The 22,322-nt window shown below is 39.1% G+C and overlaps 1 protein-coding gene across 1 annotated transcript in view; it reads left to right on the forward strand.

The window, feature by feature from the left end:
• Positions 1-498: 498 nt before the first annotated feature.
• The window catches only part of MTTP (microsomal triglyceride transfer protein), a 62,988-nt gene continuing 41,164 nt past the window's right edge, over positions 499-22,322 (forward strand). Inside the window, exons 1-4 of the mRNA XM_072624212.1 lie at positions 499-708; positions 10,180-10,367; positions 13,992-14,135; positions 21,599-21,706. Of these exons, the coding sequence (XP_072480313.1) occupies positions 648-708; positions 10,180-10,367; positions 13,992-14,135; positions 21,599-21,706 (501 nt within the window). The 5' untranslated portion in view covers positions 499-647. The remainder of the gene's footprint in view (positions 709-10,179; positions 10,368-13,991; positions 14,136-21,598; positions 21,707-22,322) is intronic.

Consider the following 22,322-nt stretch of genomic DNA (forward strand, 5'->3'; position numbering starts at 1 on the left):
TATGTATATGCATGTATATATGCATGTATAAATATACACATGGATATACATGTGTGTACATGTATATACACACTCACATATATGTATGTGTGTGTAGTTCAAACATTTGCATATTTTCTTCCCCATTAGGAAGTAAGCTCCTTGAGAGAAAGGCCAGTCTTTTGCCTCTTTCTTTGTATTTCCAGTACTTAGTAGGTACCTGACATGTAGTAAGTGCTTAATAAGTGTTTGTTGACTGATTGGCTTTGTAATGCTATGTTATTTTATTCACTTACATAAATGATTCTGAAAGGGGTCCATGAGCTTCCAAAGGAGTCTGGGAGAGCAGAAAAGTGAAGGACCCCTGCTCTAGAGAGAGGTTGCTCTGGCCTAGTTCCCCAGAATGAAAGTGGAAAGAAGTGAAGCCGTAAAAAGGGGGTAAAATCTGCAACCCCCCTGCGCTTAATGATTAATGGAAAGTACTTTATTGACCTTAGGCCCTGAGGATGGAATTTGGAATCTGCCCTTTGCCTGAAGATAAACCTGCTTGTCCCAGGTGCTGAGGCTTTTCTCCTGCTCCCTTGGCTGCAGTCAGAGCAGCTCTCTGGTGGGTGCAGGCCAGCCTGCCTGAGCTGCATGCACTGCTGTGGACCCGACCAGAGTCAACCATGATTCTTCTGGCTGTGTTTTTCCTTTGCTTTATCTCCTCATACTCTGCGTCTGTTAAAGGTAAGTTTGTGCTGCCCATTAATTTTTAAAAACTAAGTCATTGGGGAGTAAAAATGGCATATTTTATTTTTTAAAAAGGCCCACAAAAGTCTTGCATAAAGCCTTTTTCCAAAATGGTTATGAAGACAGAACTGGGGGTGGGGGTGGGGGGCTGGAAAACATACTTGAAATCTGACGTTCACTGAGCAAAACTGGACTTTCTCAGAGTTTTTAGTCTTCCAAACCAAATGACTTTTTCGCTTGAATCACCCATTCATACTTTCCTTAAAAGAAAAAAAAAAGAAGGCTGCTCTTGTTTCAAGGAGCTGTTCATTCTCAGAATGTTTCTCCCTCATCTGACTTGTAAAAAGAGGTCTAGAGCCAGGATTTCCCCTGGAGTTGCTTAGCAATGCAATGCTTACCAGCACTTCGCCTTCCGGAAAAATCAGGCCCCAGTTTGAATGGAACTTGTGGGCCTCTCTCCCTAACTTCTCATAACATTGGCCAGAGAAGGAGGAATGGGAACCATGAAGAATCTATTAAATTTTGTTGCTCTTTTTATGTACCGGAACTATAATACTATGAGCAACTTGCAAGAATTACAATTATATGTTATTAAGTGGGAAATTTGCCATCTTCGAAAAAACCGAATGACTAATTCACACTTTATGTTTTAAGATACAATTAACTGGTAGAGCTATATTACATTATATTAATTAAGAGTAAGAGACATTCTCAATTTTAAAAGATCCCTACTTAGTGTAATATGTCTCTGGTGGGGGACAATCTTAAAATAACCTTTTGTACAAGACTCAGTAGAGCAGTTTCATAAACATTTTAGTAAAAAAAGGATCTTTGTTAAGTTTTGAAACAAATACTACCTAGGCTAGTCATGCTAAAATATTTAAAAGAGGCCAAGTAACTTCGAAAGTTTCCCATTAGGTATTAATACAAGCAACCCTTTGATGACGTCTTTTCTCTAGGTGGGAATTTTATTTAATTCATTCATGGCTTTTAAAATTCAAAGGGTAGTGTAGTCTTTTGAGGTTGTTTTGTTTAGTAAAAAACAATTTATGAATGAAATACCATTCTTTTTTGCTTGAGCAAGAGGGGATGGGTTAGAATCAACATGTGTGATTAATCTAAACTCATCACAGTACATTTTAGTGATTATAATCATTTTTTCTTCAGTTCTGAGGTAGTGTAAAGAATAATGGATTTGGACTCAGCAGTCTGGGGCTCAAATTCTAGCTTCACCATTTACAGCTTTTGTGACTTTGAACGCGTCCCTTAACCTCTTTATGTGTCATTTTAAGAAGCCCAGTCTAAGGTATCAGTGCGTACTTGGGCAATACTGCAGATGTTCAGAAGTCCAGTAAAAGGTCCATGTGGCTGAGCCTGCAGCCTAGCAATCTGTGGGGAAACAGAGCTACCACAGATAATAGTTTCTAACTTCAAGCTCAATTATATGATTCTTTGAGCAATCCTGGGGAAATGGATTGCTTTGAATTATCACTTTTTCACTTTCTGTTGATCTGGACATGTATTTCTAGAAGCATCTAACAAAGCACTTTTTAAGGTGTTGCTCCCCAGTATGAAATATCCAATGTCACAAAATATGGGAAGTATGATGTTTGGGATCACTAATAGTTTGACATGCACATACTGTGCGTGCCAAGTATATTAATAAAGAGCATAGGACTTAACAGCTGTCCCTACCCAGACACTGCAACCTTCTGTATTATACAGTATCATGATTTAATTATAGAATTGGCATGGCCCTTTTAATGACTGACACCTATTTGTTAATAGTCCCAACTGAAAACCAGTCTGTGTTCAACTTTTGACCCCAATCTAATATCTCAAAATATTGGCCTGTTGGGATAAGTTATTGAAGTTTGAATAAACTATCCATTAAGCCTCTACTTTTGGGGGGGTGGAGGTGGGGGTGGAAGAAGAGTAGGAGAAAGTGTGGATGGGGCAGGAGATGCTGGTGGACTTTTAGGATCTGAGAAGGAATTAAGGACTGGGGTGGAGGCTGGGATATATCAAGAATATATTCCAAGGGTAAAGGAATCAAAGGCTTTAAATTGTCAATCTCTTCTTATTTACACTTGTTAATAATATTCCATCTACTTCCAGTCCAGACCGCATGCTTTTCTGATTTCATTCCTTCTAATTTGGGCTCCAAAGACCTCCTTCCCCCTTCAGTACCCCTAAGTTTTCTCTCTTTGATTCTGCTGCTAAGTCCTGATCACATTTTCTTTTCTTTTTAAATTTATTAATTTTTTTTGATCATACCATAACCAAAATTTTCCTCCTCCCAGAGAAAGCTTTGTTCAAAATTGGTCAATACATTGAAAAAGTATGTGCAGTGTACCGCACCTAAGGACCTTTCACCTCTGCAAAGGGGTAGGGTGGGTGTATCTTTTCATATCTCTCCTTTGGAGCCTCTCTTATTTTTTTGTAATTTTCTTGCTCACATTTTTTGTGGCTGATCTTTTATTTGTTTCACCTTCTTGCCCATTTTGAAACTGGATTCCCCCCTGGCACTCAGCTTGCTGATTTATTGGTCATTGGTAGCTTTCAGCCATATAGGATTCTTCCTTCGAACTTAGCATGAAGTGCTGATACAGACCTTTATCTTTTCCCTTCCTATCTCTGTTAGTTCTCACACTACCTTCTTCCCTCTTTTAAAATTTGTGTCTCAGTTTCTAGGTCTACGCCCTGCCCCCAAAGTGTGGCACTCATGCTTTTTGCATGGCCTTTGTCTACTTACTCCACCTTCATCCTCCTTTCCTTTAGATTTTGATGTCAAGCTTTCTTTTTAATTAATTTAATTTATTATTTAATAAATTAGCCTAACCTTATATAAATAATGTATTTGAATATAATAAATTGTTTAATTAATGCAGCATACCTCACTTTATATTCTGCTTGCTAAATCTTTTTCTTCCTACTACACATTAACTTTGATAACTTCTAGTACTTTTTCACCTAAGTCTCTACATCTTGTCACCTCTAGACATCGTTTTTGGTTCTTTATCCTTCATTATCTCTCTCCTGCACCCAGCTGTTCCTGATCCCTTCTTCCCTTTATTTATACCCTCCTCTCTCATTCCCTGGAGTTTCCCCCACTGATCTCTTTCTGTTTGACTTCGAATCTCTACCCATTTTTTAATCATTTTTTTCTTCCCTTCAGATCTCACTTGTGCCTTACCTGTGCTATACCTTCTTGCTTCAGCCAATTAGCACTTATTCTTTTCATTTGAACTTGACTAAACAGGATGGGAACTCATTTTAAAGCCATTTCCTAAGAAAGTCCCCAAAACTAAGGAGATTATACAGATTCTTGTTAAATTCTAGGGTACAAGTTAGGAATGTCTGGATTTGTACATAAATTTCTATTTTTTGATTGTGGGAAGTTCTGAACTTGGAATCATCCAACTTGTGTTCAAATGTCTGATCTGCCATTTACTACCATGGGCTAATCAGATGAACTCTCTGGGCCTCAGCTGCCTCATCTGTAAAGTAAAGGGGTTGAATTAAGTGGCCTTTGACATTCCTTTCAATTTTAAATCTGTGATCCTCTGAAATGATTTCTTTATCAACAGCATGGAAAGAAATTTGGAGGAAAAAAAGATATTCTGTTACTGTACTTATTTAAAATAAATTTAAAAAATAAAATACTGTACTTATTTAAAATAATGCCTGACCATGGGAATGATCAAAAGTTATTGCCACCATGTATTATTTTCATATTATTTTGGTTAGTAATAGAAAAGTTAAAAACAACCACAGTAGAGAGTCATGATGGAATGAAAGCATGAACCATCGTTGGAGAATACTGAGGGAAGGTGACTTGTTCTACAAATAAATTTATACCTCATATTTCCCCCAAAAAGGTCCCCCTCACTTGTCTTGCTTTCTAAGCTTCTTCATGCCAGTGGTGGTGGTCAGAAGCTATTCTATTACATAGTATTGTTTTCATATTACTTTGATCAGTAGTAGGAAAATTTTCAGAGCAAAACAAATTTTAGAAAAAACCAATTGAACACGTCAGTAGCATTTGGAAATTTTTATTTTCAAATCATATTTGTGTTCATATTATTTTAATCATATTTTAATTTATTTCTAGAAACAACGATGATTGTGTAGGCTGAATGAGGGACCATTTCTGTTTTTGTAGAAAGGAGTGGAATCAGTACCTATGATTTCACAAGGTCCAGGTAAACTCCTTTTCCCATAGTAGACTAGCAGTTGTTCCACAACTTCTAGTCTTGGAGAATTGTCTGGGGCCCTGATAAAGTTATTTGTCCAGTGTAACATTGCCTACATGTGTCACAGGAGGGACTTCCTTCCTAGGAGCCTAACCCTCTATTGGTCCCCCTAATCTTTCTTTAAATTACTAATTGGTGAAATATATTTTTTCTTTCAATTCAATTGGAATAAACATTTATTAAGCACCTACTACATGCCAGGCAGTACTAGGCACTTGGGATACAAATAATAAAAAGGGACAGCTCCCTGCCCCCAAAGAACCTGCCTATCTAAGGGAGCAGTTTACAATCTAATCTTCTAACAATTTAGGCAAATTTTCGTAATGGCAAACCCCTGGACAAAGTTTTAAAGGGCAGAGATTTTAAGGAAATAAAAAAGTTAATGACAGGTTAATGACAGCCACCACTGTTGCTCTCACTTTGGCGTATTCTTAGATAAAACGCATATCTCTTAGGTGGGAGAAGCAAATAGCACATGCCCCTAATTTATTGATTGAGCATTTCCTACTGGCATTATTATCAGACCATTTTGAACAGCCATGGGCTGTAATAAAGGAATGCTCTTGTGGAGAATTATCAGCTTCTGTCCTCGTGCTTAATGAATTAGAAAGTAAAGCATTGCCCATGTGTGACTACTCAGGACACATCAGACGGTATCTGTTTGTTGACTGATTAATTAGAGTTTTCATACATGAAGAAGCGCATTGAAACATATTTCAGGAGAAACTGAAATAGTGGTGTTTAGAAAATAAAAGTCTCCTTAAAGGGGATACTAATACTGAATAGGTAGTGAAGTGGATAGAACTCCAACCCTGGGTTCAAGAAGACCTGAATTCAAATCCAGCGTCAGACACTTATAAGCTGTGTGACCCTGAGCAAGTCACATAACCCCAACTGCCTCAAATCATATAAGCAAACTCAAATTAAAATTATCCTGATTATTCTCTGATATATCAGTCTGTTGGAATAAATTCACATTTTCAAAGCAGGAATTAAGGCAGACCTGACTGTCTAGGAAAGGTTGAAGCTTGCCACTCACCCATCTGACATCTAGAATTTTTCTTTCCTTCTTTTTCCTCACATTCAGAGAAAACAGAAAATCAATATTCTATGGCTACACTCTGTATTGTATGTATCAAAAATAAAGGGAAAACTGCATCTAATCATCTCCTAAACCTATAACCTCTTTCTAGTCCTCCCAGCTTTCCAGAGCTGTATGTTTGTAACTCCTCTCAGAGTTAGGAAATCAAACCAGAAGAAATATTGTGGAAGGAAGGTGTCCTTCTCTAGTTTCACCAGCCGTTGAGGCTTCCTTTATCTCCCAATCTGGAACCTGCCTGCTTTTCAGGATCCCATTCATGATGCCCATCCATATCTGCTTTTCTGTCCATTGTTCCTAATGACCCACAGGAGCATCTTGGGGTCCGGTGGTGGCACTCACATAGCAGACTGCATGCTAAGGTCACATGGTGAACAGAGCTGCTGTTCCTCCTCCCAGAGCTCCCTGTTCCTCCCTTCACTTCTCCCCAAACTAAGCCTCTCTCAAGGGCAAAGAAAGGAAGGGGAAATCTTATTCACCTCCATCCACACTATCTCCTGGTCTTTGTTGGCCTTGTTTTTCACTACGAGTTTGACCTACCTCACAGACACTTGGTGAGTGGGGTAGGGCATGGTGACCCAAATTACCATCACCTCAGACCCTGGGATGAATAAGAAATAAAAGATAAGAGGGCATGGAATAGGTACCAGTTATAATGATAGTGTATGAGAAGTAACCCTCTGACAAAGTAGTCTTATTCAAAGGAAGAGTTCAAGGGTTGCTTGTCTACCAAGCAAGCCTGAAACCATGTTTATAATTCCACCATCAGACATTCTTCCTTTTTGGTTAATGCATTTTGACCACTTGAGGTTTGCCTTATTGAAATACAGAAAGGCACCAAAAGGAGAAAGTGTTTTAAAAAATCACTCATATAATATAAGATTGAAACGGCCATCAAATTAAGGTCTAACTTTTAAAGTATTCCATTTAACATGAACTCAAAATTTTAGTATAAATGTTGAGGGTGGAGGAATAGGGGTAAGGATCAGAAATGAGGGGATCATTGATTTAAAGTTGGAAGGCCCCTTGGAGACCATCCAATTCAGTTCCCTCACTTTACAGATGTAGTGATGACCCCAGAGAACTTAAGGGATTTGCTCTGGGCTCCAGAAGGGCCTGGATTCCAGAACCCTCATCTTCCTGAGTCAGCTCTCCATCTCCTCCCTCTTGCTTGGCACAGCTGGAGGGTTGTCCTCATTTAATCGCTCTTCCAAAGAGAAAAAATTAAAGTTACACTTCAGGTTTCTTTATTTTCTGTTCATCATTTGTACTTTAAAGGCAAATGCCCTTCTCTCTCTCTCTCTCTCTCTCTCTCTCTCTCTCTCTCTCTCTCTCTCTCTCTCTCTCTCACTCTCTGTTACTCTCTCTGTCTCTGTGTGTGTGTGTGTGTGTGTGTGTGTGTGTGTGTGTGTGTGTTGGAGAGACTATTTTTAAGGTAAGGGACTAAGAAGATGGTTTAATGGATAGATATACTACTGACAGTGCGACCCTGGGCAAGTCATATCTCTTCCAATAGCCCCCAGACAATTTTTTTCAGACTGTAAATTGCAGAGCAGCTGCTGATCTGTGTTGGTAGAAGTGTCCTAGGAATTCCTGACCCAGATATAATCACAGGTCTTAAGTAAAAAAAAAATTAAAAAGCGAGATGGAGGGAGGTACTAAGAGAAAAAAGAAAAACATGTCAAGAAAGCCAGGGAAATTCATTTTCCAAGGCTTGAATATTATTGCTCTCCCACCCCTCAATTTGAAAATTTATCCCCCCCTTTTTTTATTCTGAAAATTATGCTGTAGTATGTTTTTGTTTACTGGAGTCTTTGTCTTCCTTGTAGCATTTTATCATGAAATAAATACCTCACCTCCATGGAGATCAGAGTTTTCTGGCATTAATTAAAATGTGCATTTAAAAAATCCTATTAAAAGTGCTCCCTACTATGCCCCCCGTGTGGCATGCTCTGAAGGGCTCCCTGACTGCTGAGCCTTAATCCTAGATCCATTGTAAAGCTATATTGGGACTCCTTTTTTGGTCTCTGAAATCCTAGAACTTTAGAGATAAAGGAACCTTAGCGATAAGTTGGATCACCTATCTGGTTACAGCCCCTTCATTTGACATATAAGGAAACCTGGATAGGCGAAACAATTTGCTTTCTTTCACACAAGCAGTGGCACAGTGTTTTAAAAATCAGTTTAATTCACATCTGTACCTTTTGTTTCTACATTAAGTCCTCTGCCTTTCCCCCTAGTCAGAGTCATTCCATGTAACAAAGAATCAAAAAAGAGAGAAAAAAACCGTTTGGGCAAAAAAAAAAAAAAAAGTTCCACATCCATGGTCTCCCATCTCTGCATAAAAGGAAAAAAGATCAATTTTCTTGTCTCTTCTGTGACTCCAAACTTGGTCCTTATAATTACATAATAATTGGTTTGGTTTGGTTTTTTACATTGACTTTGTTGCAATCGTGTTCTCCTGGTTCTGCTTGCATCATTCTGCATCAATGTATATCAGTCTTCCCAAGCTTCTTCCAATTCCTCAGTCATCATTTCTTACAGTGTAATGTTCCATTTCATTCACACAACAATTTTTTAAGTTGTACCTTAATTGATCATTATCTACTCTGTTCCAAGTTATTTGAAGAACAGTTAAAATAAATTATTTCTAATTCTCTCTTGAGGGGAGTGGGGGAACTGTTATTCTTATTGCTTTAAGTTCTAGACTCTGTGTAGCTTTTGGATAAAACATGGTACTCATTTGCTCCTGCCCAGGTACCATTGCTTCATAACTTTTGTGTTGAAGGAGACCTGAGAGCTCCTTTAACAGAGGAGAAAAATGAGGCCCAGAGTTGGAAAGTAACTTTGCCCAAGAGCCCAGAGGTAGTGGGTGACAAAGCAGGGGCTCAAACCCAGCTCAAATTTCTCTAAATCTCATGTTCCTGCCACTGCATAAAGTTGCTTCCTTGACTTTGTGATAAGATACTACAGGGAACCTCATTTGGTTAGACTCTGGTAGTGATTCTTCAAAGGCAAGTCACAATGAAAGTAATCTTCCAATGTATGAGAAAGATATTCTCAACATATAGGCATAGCAAATTAGAATGGAGAAAAGTTTAGCCTAGTTAAACTATTTTTAAACACTGAATGTTTTGATTAAGCTTTTCCCTGCAAAAAAATGTAATTACAAGCAGTTCTTATCAGTTCACTCATGTCGTTTTTGCTAGAACCTCTACTATGTACCATTTATTCAATTAATGTATTTTGCTGTTTGTACTTGAGACAAAGAAAGGTGCTCCTGTGGAGAATGTGGTCAGGAAGACCTTGGGGCAGTCTGCTTGCAGAGTCATCGCTGTGTGACCATGGGGGAATCACTTGACCTCAGGCAATCTTCACCTTTTGGGTGTCATGGACCCTTCTGAGAATCATGCATAAGGGGGATGAGAAAAGGAAGGGAATAAGCATTGTTTAAGCACCTACTACATGCCAGGCAGTGTGCTGAGCACTTTATAAATATTGTCTCATTGAAGCCTCACAAAAACCTTGAGAGATAGGGGCTATTATTATTCCCCCCTCTATAAAGGAGAAGACTGAGACTGAGAAAGGTTAAGTGACTTTTCCAGGATTATACAGGAAACTAAAGCATCTGAGGCAGATTTTGAACTCAGGTCATTGTAATCGCTGGAGCTAGTCCCTAGGGATCCCAAGAACTGATTGTTAAATTTTCAGTGTGAACGTTTATAGCTAGAAAATTGGCAAAGGCTACAAATAAGAGCTTGATTTATTATTTTGTTAATTGTCTGGATTTAAGAGAGTGATGGGAAAAAGACCTTAATTATGAAGATTAGACCTAAAAGTGTACCCTATGTACTTTCACCCCCCTCCCATAAAGCTGGTTGTAAACATTTAGCCTCCAAACTCAGGTCTCCCTGATTCCAATTCCATTGAGCTAGATACCTGGTTGCCTAGAGATAAAATGTAGACATCAGAAATGATATTATTACAGAAGAAAATTGTTGCAAACTAAAATAAATTTAGAGAATGGGGAAGCTGGGTCAACAACCTTTTGTGGGAAATTTTTAAAAAATTAAAAAATGCTTTTTTATGTCTTCATTCCTGTTTCTCTTCCAGGACACACTACTGGACTCTCCCTGAACAATGACAGGCTGTATACGCTTACATACTCCACTGAAGTGTTTGTTAACCAGGTTGGAGAATCACTCCAGGAAGGTGCAGGCTACAAAATATCTTCTGATGTGGATGTTGCCCTAGTGTGGAGGAATCCAGATGGGGATGATGACCAGCTAATTAAAGTCACGGTAAGCATTTTCCCTTCTTTGGGCAGAAAACCTTCATGTCAGGGAAAGACCTAGAGATGGGCAGCCACTCAGAGTGAGTGGCTGTGTTCTTATGTGTTTGTAGCCAAACACTGAAGTAGATCCATGGGTTTTACCTGTGACAGAACTTGGGTAACTATATTCTGCCCCAGCAGAAAGGTGTCTTCTTCTTGGCACCACACATTAAGGAAAACACTGACAAACCAGAGGATGTGCAAGGGAGAGTGACCGGGTAAATAAGGCATGTCATAGGGACAAAACTTAGGGGATCTGGAGGTTTTCAGTCTGGAAAAGAGTAGGTTTGAGGAATAAAGTAGGACATAATAATCATCATCAAATAATTATGAAATAGTTCTGTAAAGAAGCTCGTCAGAAGATCACTGAGATAGCAGGAAAAAATCTTAGAGGCTAATGAGTCCAACCCTCTCATCTTACAGATTGAGGAAACTGAGACTGAGAGAGGGTTAAGTGACTCACCCAAGGTCACGCAGCTAAGTAAGGGTTGAAGCAAGACTTGAGCTCAGATATTCCTCATTCCCAAGCCCAGGATTCAGCACACCTATCTGCCTCTGTTAAGAATTATTGATGCTGTCTTTCACTGATCACTCCGCACAGTAACACTGTACAACCCTCTCTTATAACCATCAAGTACAGTACAGACAAGCAAACAAATCAACATGTTGACCGTGTCATAGCTTACATGCCTCTTCAAGCACCTTTGGTCCACTACCCTCTATGAGAAGCAGCAGGCACGCCCTACCATCCATCTTCTTCACTCCCTTGGTCAGAGTTCCAAAGATTTTCAGCACTGTTTTCCTTTAAAGTATAAATTGTTTTCTTGGTTCTGCTTATTTTGCTTCTATCAGTTTGTACGAGTCTTCCTAAGTTTCTCTGAATTCTTCATTTTCATCATTCCATATGATACAATATTTATGTATCACAATTTGTTCAAGCTTTCCCCAAATGATACAAACCCACTTTGTTTCCAGTTCTGCTATTATAAAAAGTGTTGGTACAACCTTTAAAAAATATGTGGGACCTTTCCCTCTTTTTTTAACCTCCTTGAGGAGTCTTATGTTCACTCTTATTATAACTCTTTAGTGTGTGTTGCTTCAGAGGGCAGGAGCAGGATTAGTGGGTAGAAGTTGTAAGGAAGCAGATATTCTCTCAAAATACAGAAGAATATTTTAACAATTGGCGCTGTCCAGCAATAGAATAAACAGGGATCCACGTCACAAGAAGCATTTGAACCAGTGCTGAATGACCAGCTATCTAGCATGTTGTAAAAGGGACTTGAGCACGAATTAGAGTTGTTGGCTGACTGCTAACATATTTTTCCACTTTAAAAATTCATGGTTTTCTGAGTCACTTTCTAGAACTAGAAACTTTCCTATTTCCCAAATATAGTAGAGCCCTATCAAATCTTTGATGGGTATAGCTCTGGTGGCATGAAGGGCTAAGGAAAACACCCTTATGATCGGCAACTTTTTATTATATGGCGACAGATATATAATATTACATGGAAAATTGTTTGATCCAATGCAACTGAATCCGTGAAATATTAAATATTTAAAAATGAAGTTTACTCTGAGATATATGGTTTAAGTCACTTTTGCTTCCTTATTCTAACCTCTGTCTATCTTCCTAGCCTAGTTAAAAACTCAGTAGTCCTTCTCATTTTTTGAGTTGTGTCTCATTGGGTTATTATCATACTCCATAGAAAGATTGTTCTTATTTCTTCATTCTCTCATTTATTGAAGAAGCATTTATTCAGCACTGACCAGTTGCAGATAGTGGTGCTAGTCATTGGAAGAAATGTAAAGTTTAAATGAGCTATTTATCTTGGTTTTATGGAGTTTACAGTCTGGTATAGGGATGACACAGGCAGGTAATGATCCCACCCGGTATTACGTGAGGGCTACACTAGAGAGCTATTCTAGACCATTGAGAGTGTGCTGCATCACTGTGAGTTCTAAGAGGGAAGGATCTTACTGACCCAGGGGCTCAGGGTAAACTCCATGGAGAAGAGGGCCCTGAGATGGGCTTTAAAGGGGGACTTAGGGAACAGCATGAACAAAGACCAAGAGAGGGCGAGAGAGCAAGAGTGTATGCAGGGACAGTGCTTAATAAGTGGGCTTGAGCATCAAGTCCACACAGGGGATGATATCAGATAACTCTAGAAGAATAAGGTGGTTCCAGATTGGGAAGGGTCTTGAATGCCAAGCAAAGGGATTTGTACTTGTGTTACTCTTATGGAAAGTATGTAAAGGTGCAGACTAGATGATAGTATAGTTCTAAGGATTCAGAACTGATTGAATGACTCTAATCAAAAATGATTATTAGTGGTATGATGTCAATTCCAAAGGAACTCTTCTGTGAGTAACTGTGCTTGGCTTTGTGTTTTCTAACATTTTGATCAGTGTTTGGATAAAAACATAAATGGCATGCTCATCAGTTCTTCAGATGACATAAAGCCAGGAGGAATAGCTAACACAGTGGATGATAGTCAGAATTCTAAGAGATCTGGTTGGACAAGAAAGAACAGTGGGACACATTAGACAATGTTAAATATAATGGGGACCATTGGACAACCTTATGCAAATTCAAAAGCTCAACTTCACAAGTGCAGGAGGAGGAAAGCATGGCTAGATAGCAGTTCATCAGATAGAAATCTGGGGGTTCAGTGGACTGCAAGGTCAGTATGGCATTCCATGGGCTGCAATGGCATCGTAACTTGTAAGAACAGGGAGATGATAGTGTCTCTATACACTGATCATATGCAGTTTATATTATATTCACTATGTTCAGTTCTGGACAACACATTTTAGGAAGACTATTGATAGGGTGGAAAACATCCAGAGAAGGACAACCAGGATGGAGAAGGGTCTCATATATAGTCATGAAAGGGACTGGGATGCTTTGCATGGACTAAAGACTGGGGAAAATATGCTGCTGACTCCAGGCATTTGAATAGAGAGAACAGATTGTTCTCTTTAGCCACAGCAAATAGAACTAGGGACAATGAATGAAAAGAAACAAATTATTTAGTATTGATGTGAAGACAAACTCTCTAACACAAATAGAGCAGTGACTTCTAACCTCCACTGAGTGGCTTTAAGCAAAGGCTGGATACCACTTTGAGATGTACAATGTAGAGGGAACTCTTTTCACATATAGGTTGGACTAGATGTTCCTTTAAAGAACTAGAGAGTCCTTTCCAACTCTGAAATTCTCTGATTTCATATGATATTTTAGTTTTCTGAATCATGTACAAATTAGTATTAAGAATGTTTTGGGAAGGTGGGGTGGGAATCTACCTGAATTAATCAAGAAAGTGAAAATAGCATAGATGGATTTTACTAAAGTCTCTGACATCTTAAAAATAATATTCCTTCAATCAAATAGATATTTGATCTCAGATTATCATCTTACTATCGCCTTAAACCTTATAGTCTTTGGTGAAATCAAATCTTGGTGGGGGGGAACCCAAAGAGTTTACTTCCATTCTTGTTTAGATTATAATAGCTTGTCCCATTTCACTTCCCATAGCTCTTTGGGGATAGAGGTACAGGATGTTTAGCTAATATACTTCTTGCTTGATTACAGATGAAAGATGTTAATGTTGAAAATGCAAATCAAAGAGAAGGAGGAAAGAACATCTTCAAGGGGAAAAAAACCTCCCAAATCATAGGAAAAGATAATTTGGCGGCTTTGCAGACACCTGTGCTTCTCCACTTGACTCGAGGAAAGGTAAGAAGCAGTTTTAAAAATACTATGTCTTCTTTTTCTCCTTTTTCTCCTGTTTCTTCTTTTTCTCACTTTTGTTTCCCTTCTGCAGAGAGAATACCCTCTCTCTGTCAAAAAAAAGTGGACAAGGTTGTCCACAAATAGATGGTTTAGTGATGGTTGAGGACATGCAGAATCTTAAACAAAGCTAATAAAGCAAGGTCCACAAGTTGATCTGCTAGAAAACAATGCAATTAATCAGGGCACTGGATTTCTTTTTATTTTTTATCCACTTATGATTGCTATTTCTATGAAAATATTTATAAAGAAACATATGTGACTATAGGAGATGTTATTCACCAGTGACAGATAAGCATTGGGGAAGTTGTATTACGTAACAGACGAAGAAAGTTTGCAAAGATGGTGGAATGTGATGATCGCACAAGTTTAGAGGAATGAACGGAACAATGAGAATTAAATGAGATTTAAAAAACAGATTTGATTACAGATGACTGATTTCAAGCAAACATAGAAAAACGAAACTTTCAAAGCCTACGGTGTTGCCAAGATCAGCTTAGTTTTATGATTGTGAGAATTCAGAGATTAAATCTAAATTTTAAAACATTTCAACCTAAAATATTATTATTAAATATAATAATAATAAAAATGATAATGTTAGTTGGTACGTATGGAACACTTTCATTTTCTTTCTTATTCCTCACAGTTACCCTGTGAGATAAGAATGCCAGGGAATAACATCTCTATTTTACAATTGAGGAAACTGAGGCTTAAAAAAGTTATATGACTTACCCACAGTCATGCAGCTAATAAGTGTCAGAAGTGGGTTTTTAATACAGGGCTCTTCCAATTTCAAGTCCAGTACTCTTTTCACAAAAAAAGAATAATCTGTACTATTGTAGTATTGAAAGTTAGGTGTCAAGGTGACTAGACTGCTGAGCTGAGAGCTCAAACCCTGACACAGACATTCACTAGCTTTGGTGACCCTGGGCAAGTCACTTAGCCACTCTCAGCCTCAGTTTCCTCATATGTAAAATGGGAATAATAAAAACACCCACCTTATAGAGTTGTAAGGATTAAATGGGATGATATATGTAAAGGGCTTTGCAAACTTTAAAGGGATGTTATTAGTAGTAATAATAAATTAACTCTTTCTAAGTGTTAGTTAATGAATTCATTTGCAAAGCATTCACTAGTTACATTCTGAGTCTGTATTATAGAAATGGTCTTGATACAATGGAGTCTAGAAATTATGGCAATCAATATTTTTAGCCACAGTTTATATGATGAAATTAGAATATCCAAAGAAAATAAATCAAAGAAGATATGATGCCCATTTATGGAAATGAATTGAAGAAAAAAAATTTTTAAGAAACTGAATTTCACATAATCTTTGTATTTAAATGTGTGATCCAGCATGCATGGAGGATAGAAACTGGGTCTCAGAATCATTAAGACCTAAGTTCAAGTCCTCCATACTGGGTATGGTAAGTGACTCCACCTCTCAGTGCCCTAGGCAACTCTCCACAGTCATCAGTAGCAGACAGATGCTGATTTGCATCGATAAGAGGGAATTTCCACCTTGGGAGTTCCCAGTGTCAATGGAATCACAGTCCTGGTTAAAAAAAAAGCAATTTTCCTAAATATTAAAAAAAAAAAAAATGAGCCAGAAACAGTGCAGTTTGGTGTCTACCTCAACAGCAATAAAAGGAATGATCATCTTCTACCATAATTAAACTGGGAAGTTGAGATTTGTACAAACCTAGGGGTAGCTGAAATTTTTCCTGTAACAAAAAGAAATAGACTAAGAAGTCTATGGGGACCTGGAAAGGTTATTATTGGGAAAATCCATGTTCTTTGGTGGAGTTGTGACATCCTCCCTTCTGATTCTCCTCAAAGATCTGCTGACCCAAGTGCCATGTCCTTGATGACATGGAACTGTCTACTTTTCTTCTCTGCCTCTTCCAACCTAGCAAGACACGTGTGCCAATATGATATTGATTGGCTTTATAATCTTAAGTGCCACCTGAGAGCAAAGTCTTTTGGTATTCACAAAAACAGATCAGCCTATGGAGGTCAAAGGCTGCAGTGTGCTTGCCACATCATTATTTCAGCAACTCAGAACCCTCAATTCCAGCGGAGTTTCTTGCTGTAGCCTCAGGTTAAAGTACATAATGATATCTTCCAGGCATATAATGCAATAATTATAGAGGAAATGTGACGTTGAAGCCTGGTGTGATTTTTGGCCACGTCACCATCCTTAAGAATGCTTGCATGGGCATCTCATTTTAATGTGAATGTGACAATATTGCCTGGGTAGACTCACTAAGTCCCAGCTCTTCAGAGGTTTGTAAAAAAGTTTAAAATTCCCCATGGCTGCTTCAGATTTCCCTCAACTCTGGGACACTATGTTAACCTTAGTCCCTACTCATTAGGCTTTGGTGTTCACCATCAAAGGACTGGGCTTCTAGGACAGAGTGGGTTTATGTTCCATCCCTCTCTGTCCCTGCGGGAAGTGTGGCCAAGGGGAAATAAAGCTTTGGTCGTGCAGCCTAAGCCTCAGAACTGATTTGATTTTGATGTGACATTTTCCAGTTTGGCTATCTGTGATGATCAAATCAATTGAATAATGACCAGTTTTTCATCTTGAGTCAAAGAATTCATCCTGGAAATTGGCTATCTCATTTTACTTTCTACCCCTGATGAAGTAAGACAGACTTGCTAGTTCATTTTGTCTTGGTGGAAATTCACTCTCCTGCTGGCAACATATGTTGTATGTTTATTTTTTAGAAACTCTCAGCATGATCTAGGTACCTGCACTGGACCCCTAAGAACACTTTAAAGTGTCAGAGTCAAGACCAGTCAATAGTCATTTATTACGTGGTGCTGGGCAGTGTGCATACAAAGATGGATCCAGTTCTCAAGGAGCTCCCAGTCTAATGGGGAAGACAACATGTAAACTATGTACAAATAAGCTACAGACAGGGGAAATGAGAGATAATCTTAGAGGGAAGACACCAGAATGAAGGGGAAATCGGGAAAGGCTGCTTTCAAAAGGTCCAAACAGAGATGAGAAGGGAGAATATCCCAGGGATGGGGGAACAGCCAGTGAAAATGCCCAGAGTGGGAGATGAAGTGCCTTGTGTGAGGGGCAGCAAGCTCTATGTTGCTGGATTGTGGGGGTTACGAGGAAGGGGAGGAGGTATGAGGAGACTGAGAAGGTTATGGAGGGTTTTACAAACCATCCACAGGATTTTATATTTGATGCTGGAGATAATAGGGAGCATGGGAGCTTTATCTATCTATCTATCTATCTATCTATCTATCTATCTATCTACCTCTCTGTCTATCTGTCTACCTATTATCTATCTGTTTTTCTATCTTTCTGTCTGTCCATCGGTTTGTCTATCTTTCTGTCTGTCTGTCTATCTGTCTGTACCTATATAACTGTCTATCATCTATCTATCTTTCTATCTGTCCATCTATCTGTCTATCTGTCTATCTATCTAATCTATCTAATCTATCTATCTATCTATCTATTTTTGTTTCTTCTTTGTATGCTATGCTGTATCAGCTACATACCAAACAGACTTTGCAGGGAGGAAATGAAGGTGGTGGAGGGTGAGAGTGAGGAGAAAGTACCTGCAATTTCACTAGGATAAGGAACTTCAGGTGAGGACACCCTCCTCTATCAATGCTGGTTGTCACCTCTCGTCTTAGAGAGTTGCCTGGAGCAGAAGTGTCACACTGTCAGCTTGGACTCTTGTCTAACCAGATTAACATGTATTGGGAAATATTTAATAAAGAAATAAAAATATAATACAACATAGAAGATGTTAGTTTGTGGCTCTATCAGGCAGTGTGCAGCTTGCAAGGATCCATTTCTATTTGAGTTTGACACCACAGACAGAACACTGAGGAACATCGGTGACTTGCCCAGCCTGGCCGAGCCAGTGTGTGCCTGAGCCCAGCTCTCTACCTGCTGAATTATGATTTAAATATGAAGATGTATTGGCACTTCAGTTTCCTTTGAGTTTTTTCTGTTTTCTGCCAGGTTTTTGCTTCTTGCTTGAAAAGCTTCCCCTCTCCTTTTCCCCTTCCCTCACCCCAGCATCCCCTCCCTCCCCCATTCAAGGGGCTCAAAGAACTGGTTCATGTTTGCTACATCACTTCCTATTGTTGTTTTGAGTCTTTTTCTTAGCTAGTAAGAGTTTCTCAGTGATGGGGAACTTCCTTTTTGTTCTCTTTAAAGATGATATAAGCCCGAGAATCTGAGCAGAAGCATGATTTTCCTGGGGAAGGCCTGTACACAATTACCACTGGGTTCAGTGGTGTGTAATTTCCTATCAGATTTAGCCTGAAAGCTTCCTCTCAGCCCCTCCTCTCATGTGTGAACACCCATTCACCCTCTCCCTATTTACAGGTTGGTAACAATGTGTCCCTGATGGTGTAATGACCCAGGGGAGTGTCTTCAGACAACCATTCTAGACTCTTACCTGTCCAGCCCTCATTTCAAAATTCATGAAGTCATCATCCATGGCCAGAATATGATTGAACAGACTCACCTCCTATTGTGAAACTGTGACCTTCATCCTACTACAGTAATGCGTCCTGCTGGCTGACATCTGCTGGGATCCAACTGCACACTTGTCCATGAGCTAGGATTTTGAATTCACAGGACCAGTGTTTAAATCCTAGCTCTGCTCCTTACCACCTAAGCAGGCCCTCACCCTCAGTGGGCCTCAATTTCCTCATCTGTAAAGTGTGAGCTGGACAAATGTCTTTTAAGATCTTCAGTTCTAAATCTGTGTTCCCGTAATTGTAGCATAGACAAGCAAAATGCAGAGTTTCCACACCTTGCCAGTCCCATTGTAACAATAGAAGTTGATATGAAGGAAGGAAAGAAGTATAAATTCTCCCTTAAGATCTCATCTCAAATGCAGGATCTTTGATTTAGAGCCAAAAGTACCCTTTGACGCCATCCAGTCTGGCCCATCATTTTCTAGATAAAGAGCCTGAGGCTGAAGGATGTGAAGGGGACCTCCAGCCCTCCTCCAAGGTAACCCACACAGTGTCAGGGTGGCAATGTAAGCCTGGTTCCTGGGACCCCAGAGCCAATGGGCTTTTCCATTCTGCCAAGCAGACACTCTGTCATTTTCTAGCTTGAGAGAAAAGTCACCACTAAACAGGGTTTTCTGAAATCACCTAGATAAAGATTAAATCTCACATCTACTAGTGGGCATAAAGGAAGAGCATACAGTAGGTGTACAACTTATTCAATGAATAAGCATTTATAAAGTACCTGCTGTGTGCCAGGTACTATACAAGGAAGACACTGAGAATACAAAGACAAAGATAGAAGGCTTTACATTCCATGTATTACATTTTGTAGGGAGAGGCACAGAAAAGCATGTGCACATTCACGTTTATATGTTTTATGTATGTATACAAATACATGCAGATATATATGGTGGTGGAGGCATGTAGATACATAGTATCCCAAAGGTTCTAGGGCAGTTTTAAACTATTAAAGACTTTTGAGATACCCTGTGTATAAAAGAGGTTTGTGCTAAGGGGGATTCAAGTCAGAATGAGTTCTGGGACCATTCAGGACCCCTCCTTGGTAACTAACATGACCCTGGAGGTTTAATATTTGGCTTAAGATCTGGGTACCCAAGTCTACGAAATCTCATCTTTGAGGATAACTACTAAAAGCACGTACACACCATAGCCCTGTAACAAGAAGGAAGGTCCATGGACACTTTGCATGTACGTTGGGCATCTCACCTCTCCCTGGGGGCCATGAGAATAAATGGATAATCTGCCTTAAAGTTGGCAAACATTTGTTACCCAAAGGTTGAATCAGAAAGCCAGTTTGTAATTAAAGTAAGGTTAACAATATAAAAATAAAAGGCATATTTTGAAGGTTGGAAGGTTATGCTGTATAATGATAACACTCCAGAATTTTTTTCTTCCAGATCCTAACACTTGCCTTTTGAAACATCTAGGAAGAAGGCCAGGCCAGTGATCTCATGGTCAGTCATAATCTGCACTCCATCATGTGAGAAATCAATCATGGTCTGTTTCCTCACAGGTGCAGTAGTAGTAGACCTTAGATTCATTTTACTCCTGGAAATTTTCCCAACCTACGCTTGGCTTGGGAAATGTGACTGTGTGCCAGTCATGCTGCTGAAAAATGGAGAAAGACCCAGTTTATGATACGACCCATTAGAAGCTTATGTTTGGGGCTGATAGATTGCCAATGGTTTGTTAGAAAATATGATACCATGCATTTTCAGACACTGAGGTCATTGTCCCAATGCCCTTTTAATTGGGGCAAACACTCGCCTGACATCCATGGATTCAACCACCGCAGAAACTAAGAAAAGGGGTCATTTAAATGACGATGAAATGTCCATTAGTAAACTGACAAAGAGAAGTGGAACCTTGAGGTAATGATCTGAATGGGTAGGGGAAAGGATCCTGTGCTCCCCAGCAAAGCTCTGCATTACTTCTGTTAGTTGTGCATGTTCGTCCAGCTCTTTGGATAATTGCTCAACTTTCTCCTTCACTTTGTGAAGCCACCATTTATATGAGAGAGAAAGTGATGAGGAGGGATGGTGGCATTTCTGTATGATTACCATCAGATAAAATTAGGTGATTTTTATTAATGAATATGTGTGTCTTGTTCCATCCTTTCCCCTAACTGTGCATTTGCCTATCCCTTGTATGTACTTTGGAGCTCATAGCATGACAGTCTAGCTAGTCAGCTTTACTGAAGGGATGCACTTATTATAAAGGACAGTCAGGGAGAATGAGATAAGTCTTCTGCTGCCCTAAGTGAAATTGGGCACACTGCTGGTGCCCTTAAAGGAATTAGGCAACAAGACAAGTAAAAGAGGTAGTTTTTTTTTATAGGTTTCTTATTAGGGTCAAGCAGGTCCAGACATTATGGGAAGAGAGCTTGGACCTGGAGAGGTTCTGATTCATGCTTGTGGCATTCCTGGGTGATTGGCAGTTAGTTAATTTTCAAATGCTCTGCCAGTGGAAAATGGACCTTTGGCTGTTACTGCTTGACAGGTTGACTCAGGGATTTTGAGGTTCCCTGAAATGTCTTCATTTAGTGCAGCAGAATGATTATAGGTTCCCACACAATAGAGTGGGATCAATCACTGGATCTCAAAGATTGATCTCCTAGACAATCACTTTGACCTATAGGGTTTGTATCAGGAAAGGGATACAGCCTGCAACTGTGCTCATCCTCTCTCTGGAAAGGGACATTTCCCCTTTCCATCATCCTTCTGATCTCAAGTTTTCTGTGGAATGAAAAGTAGCTTCTCTTCACCAAAAAGTTAAAGGCTTGGCACTAGGATAACAGAGAGGAAGGGGAAGAATCTGACTGTCTATTGATTTAGTGAGATCTTATTGATAATGCTTGTCTTTCTTTTGGATTGTCTCTATTCCTCCAGATTACAGACTACTACTCACATCCAAATGAACCTGTGGGCGTACGGAATATCAAGAGAGGACTGGCCAGCCTGTTTCAGATGCAGCTAACCTCTGGAACCGCCAATGAGGTATGAGCTATAGAGGGATATCATGAACAGCAGCAATAGAAAAACTGAAACTGGTACCCTGGATTATGACATAATAAAAATGTTTTCAGTGAATAAGCTCCCTACCATGTCACCTCATCAAAAAAAAAGATAATCCACAAAACTCTTGTAATAAATGTATATTGTCAAGGTAAGCAGACTTCCCCCTTGGCTATATCCAAAAATGTCTCATTCTGCATCTTAAATTCATCATCTCTCTATTGGGAGGTAGGTAGCATGCTTCATTATCACTCCTCTGGTATTTTTGTTGGTCATTACACTGATCAGACTTAAACTCTTTTATTTTATTTCTAAAGTTATTATTTATTTTTAACATTTTTTTTAATTCCAAATTTTCTTCCTCCCTCCCACACCTCTCTCGCCCACTGAAAAGGCAAGCAATATATCAGTTATATACCTGAAATCATACAAAACATATTCCTATATTATCTATATCACAAAAAAGGGAAGAAAAATAAAGTGAAAAATTTTGCTTCAATTTACACTCAGAGGAGGTTAGCATTTTTTCATCATGAGTCCTTTCAGAGCAACTCAGTCCTTCATGGTTGATCATCATTACAATATTGCTGTTACTGTA

This window comes from Notamacropus eugenii, chromosome 7 (assembly GCF_028372415.1).
Source record: "Notamacropus eugenii isolate mMacEug1 chromosome 7, mMacEug1.pri_v2, whole genome shotgun sequence".
Classification (NCBI taxonomy): domain Eukaryota; kingdom Metazoa; phylum Chordata; class Mammalia; order Diprotodontia; family Macropodidae; genus Notamacropus; species Notamacropus eugenii.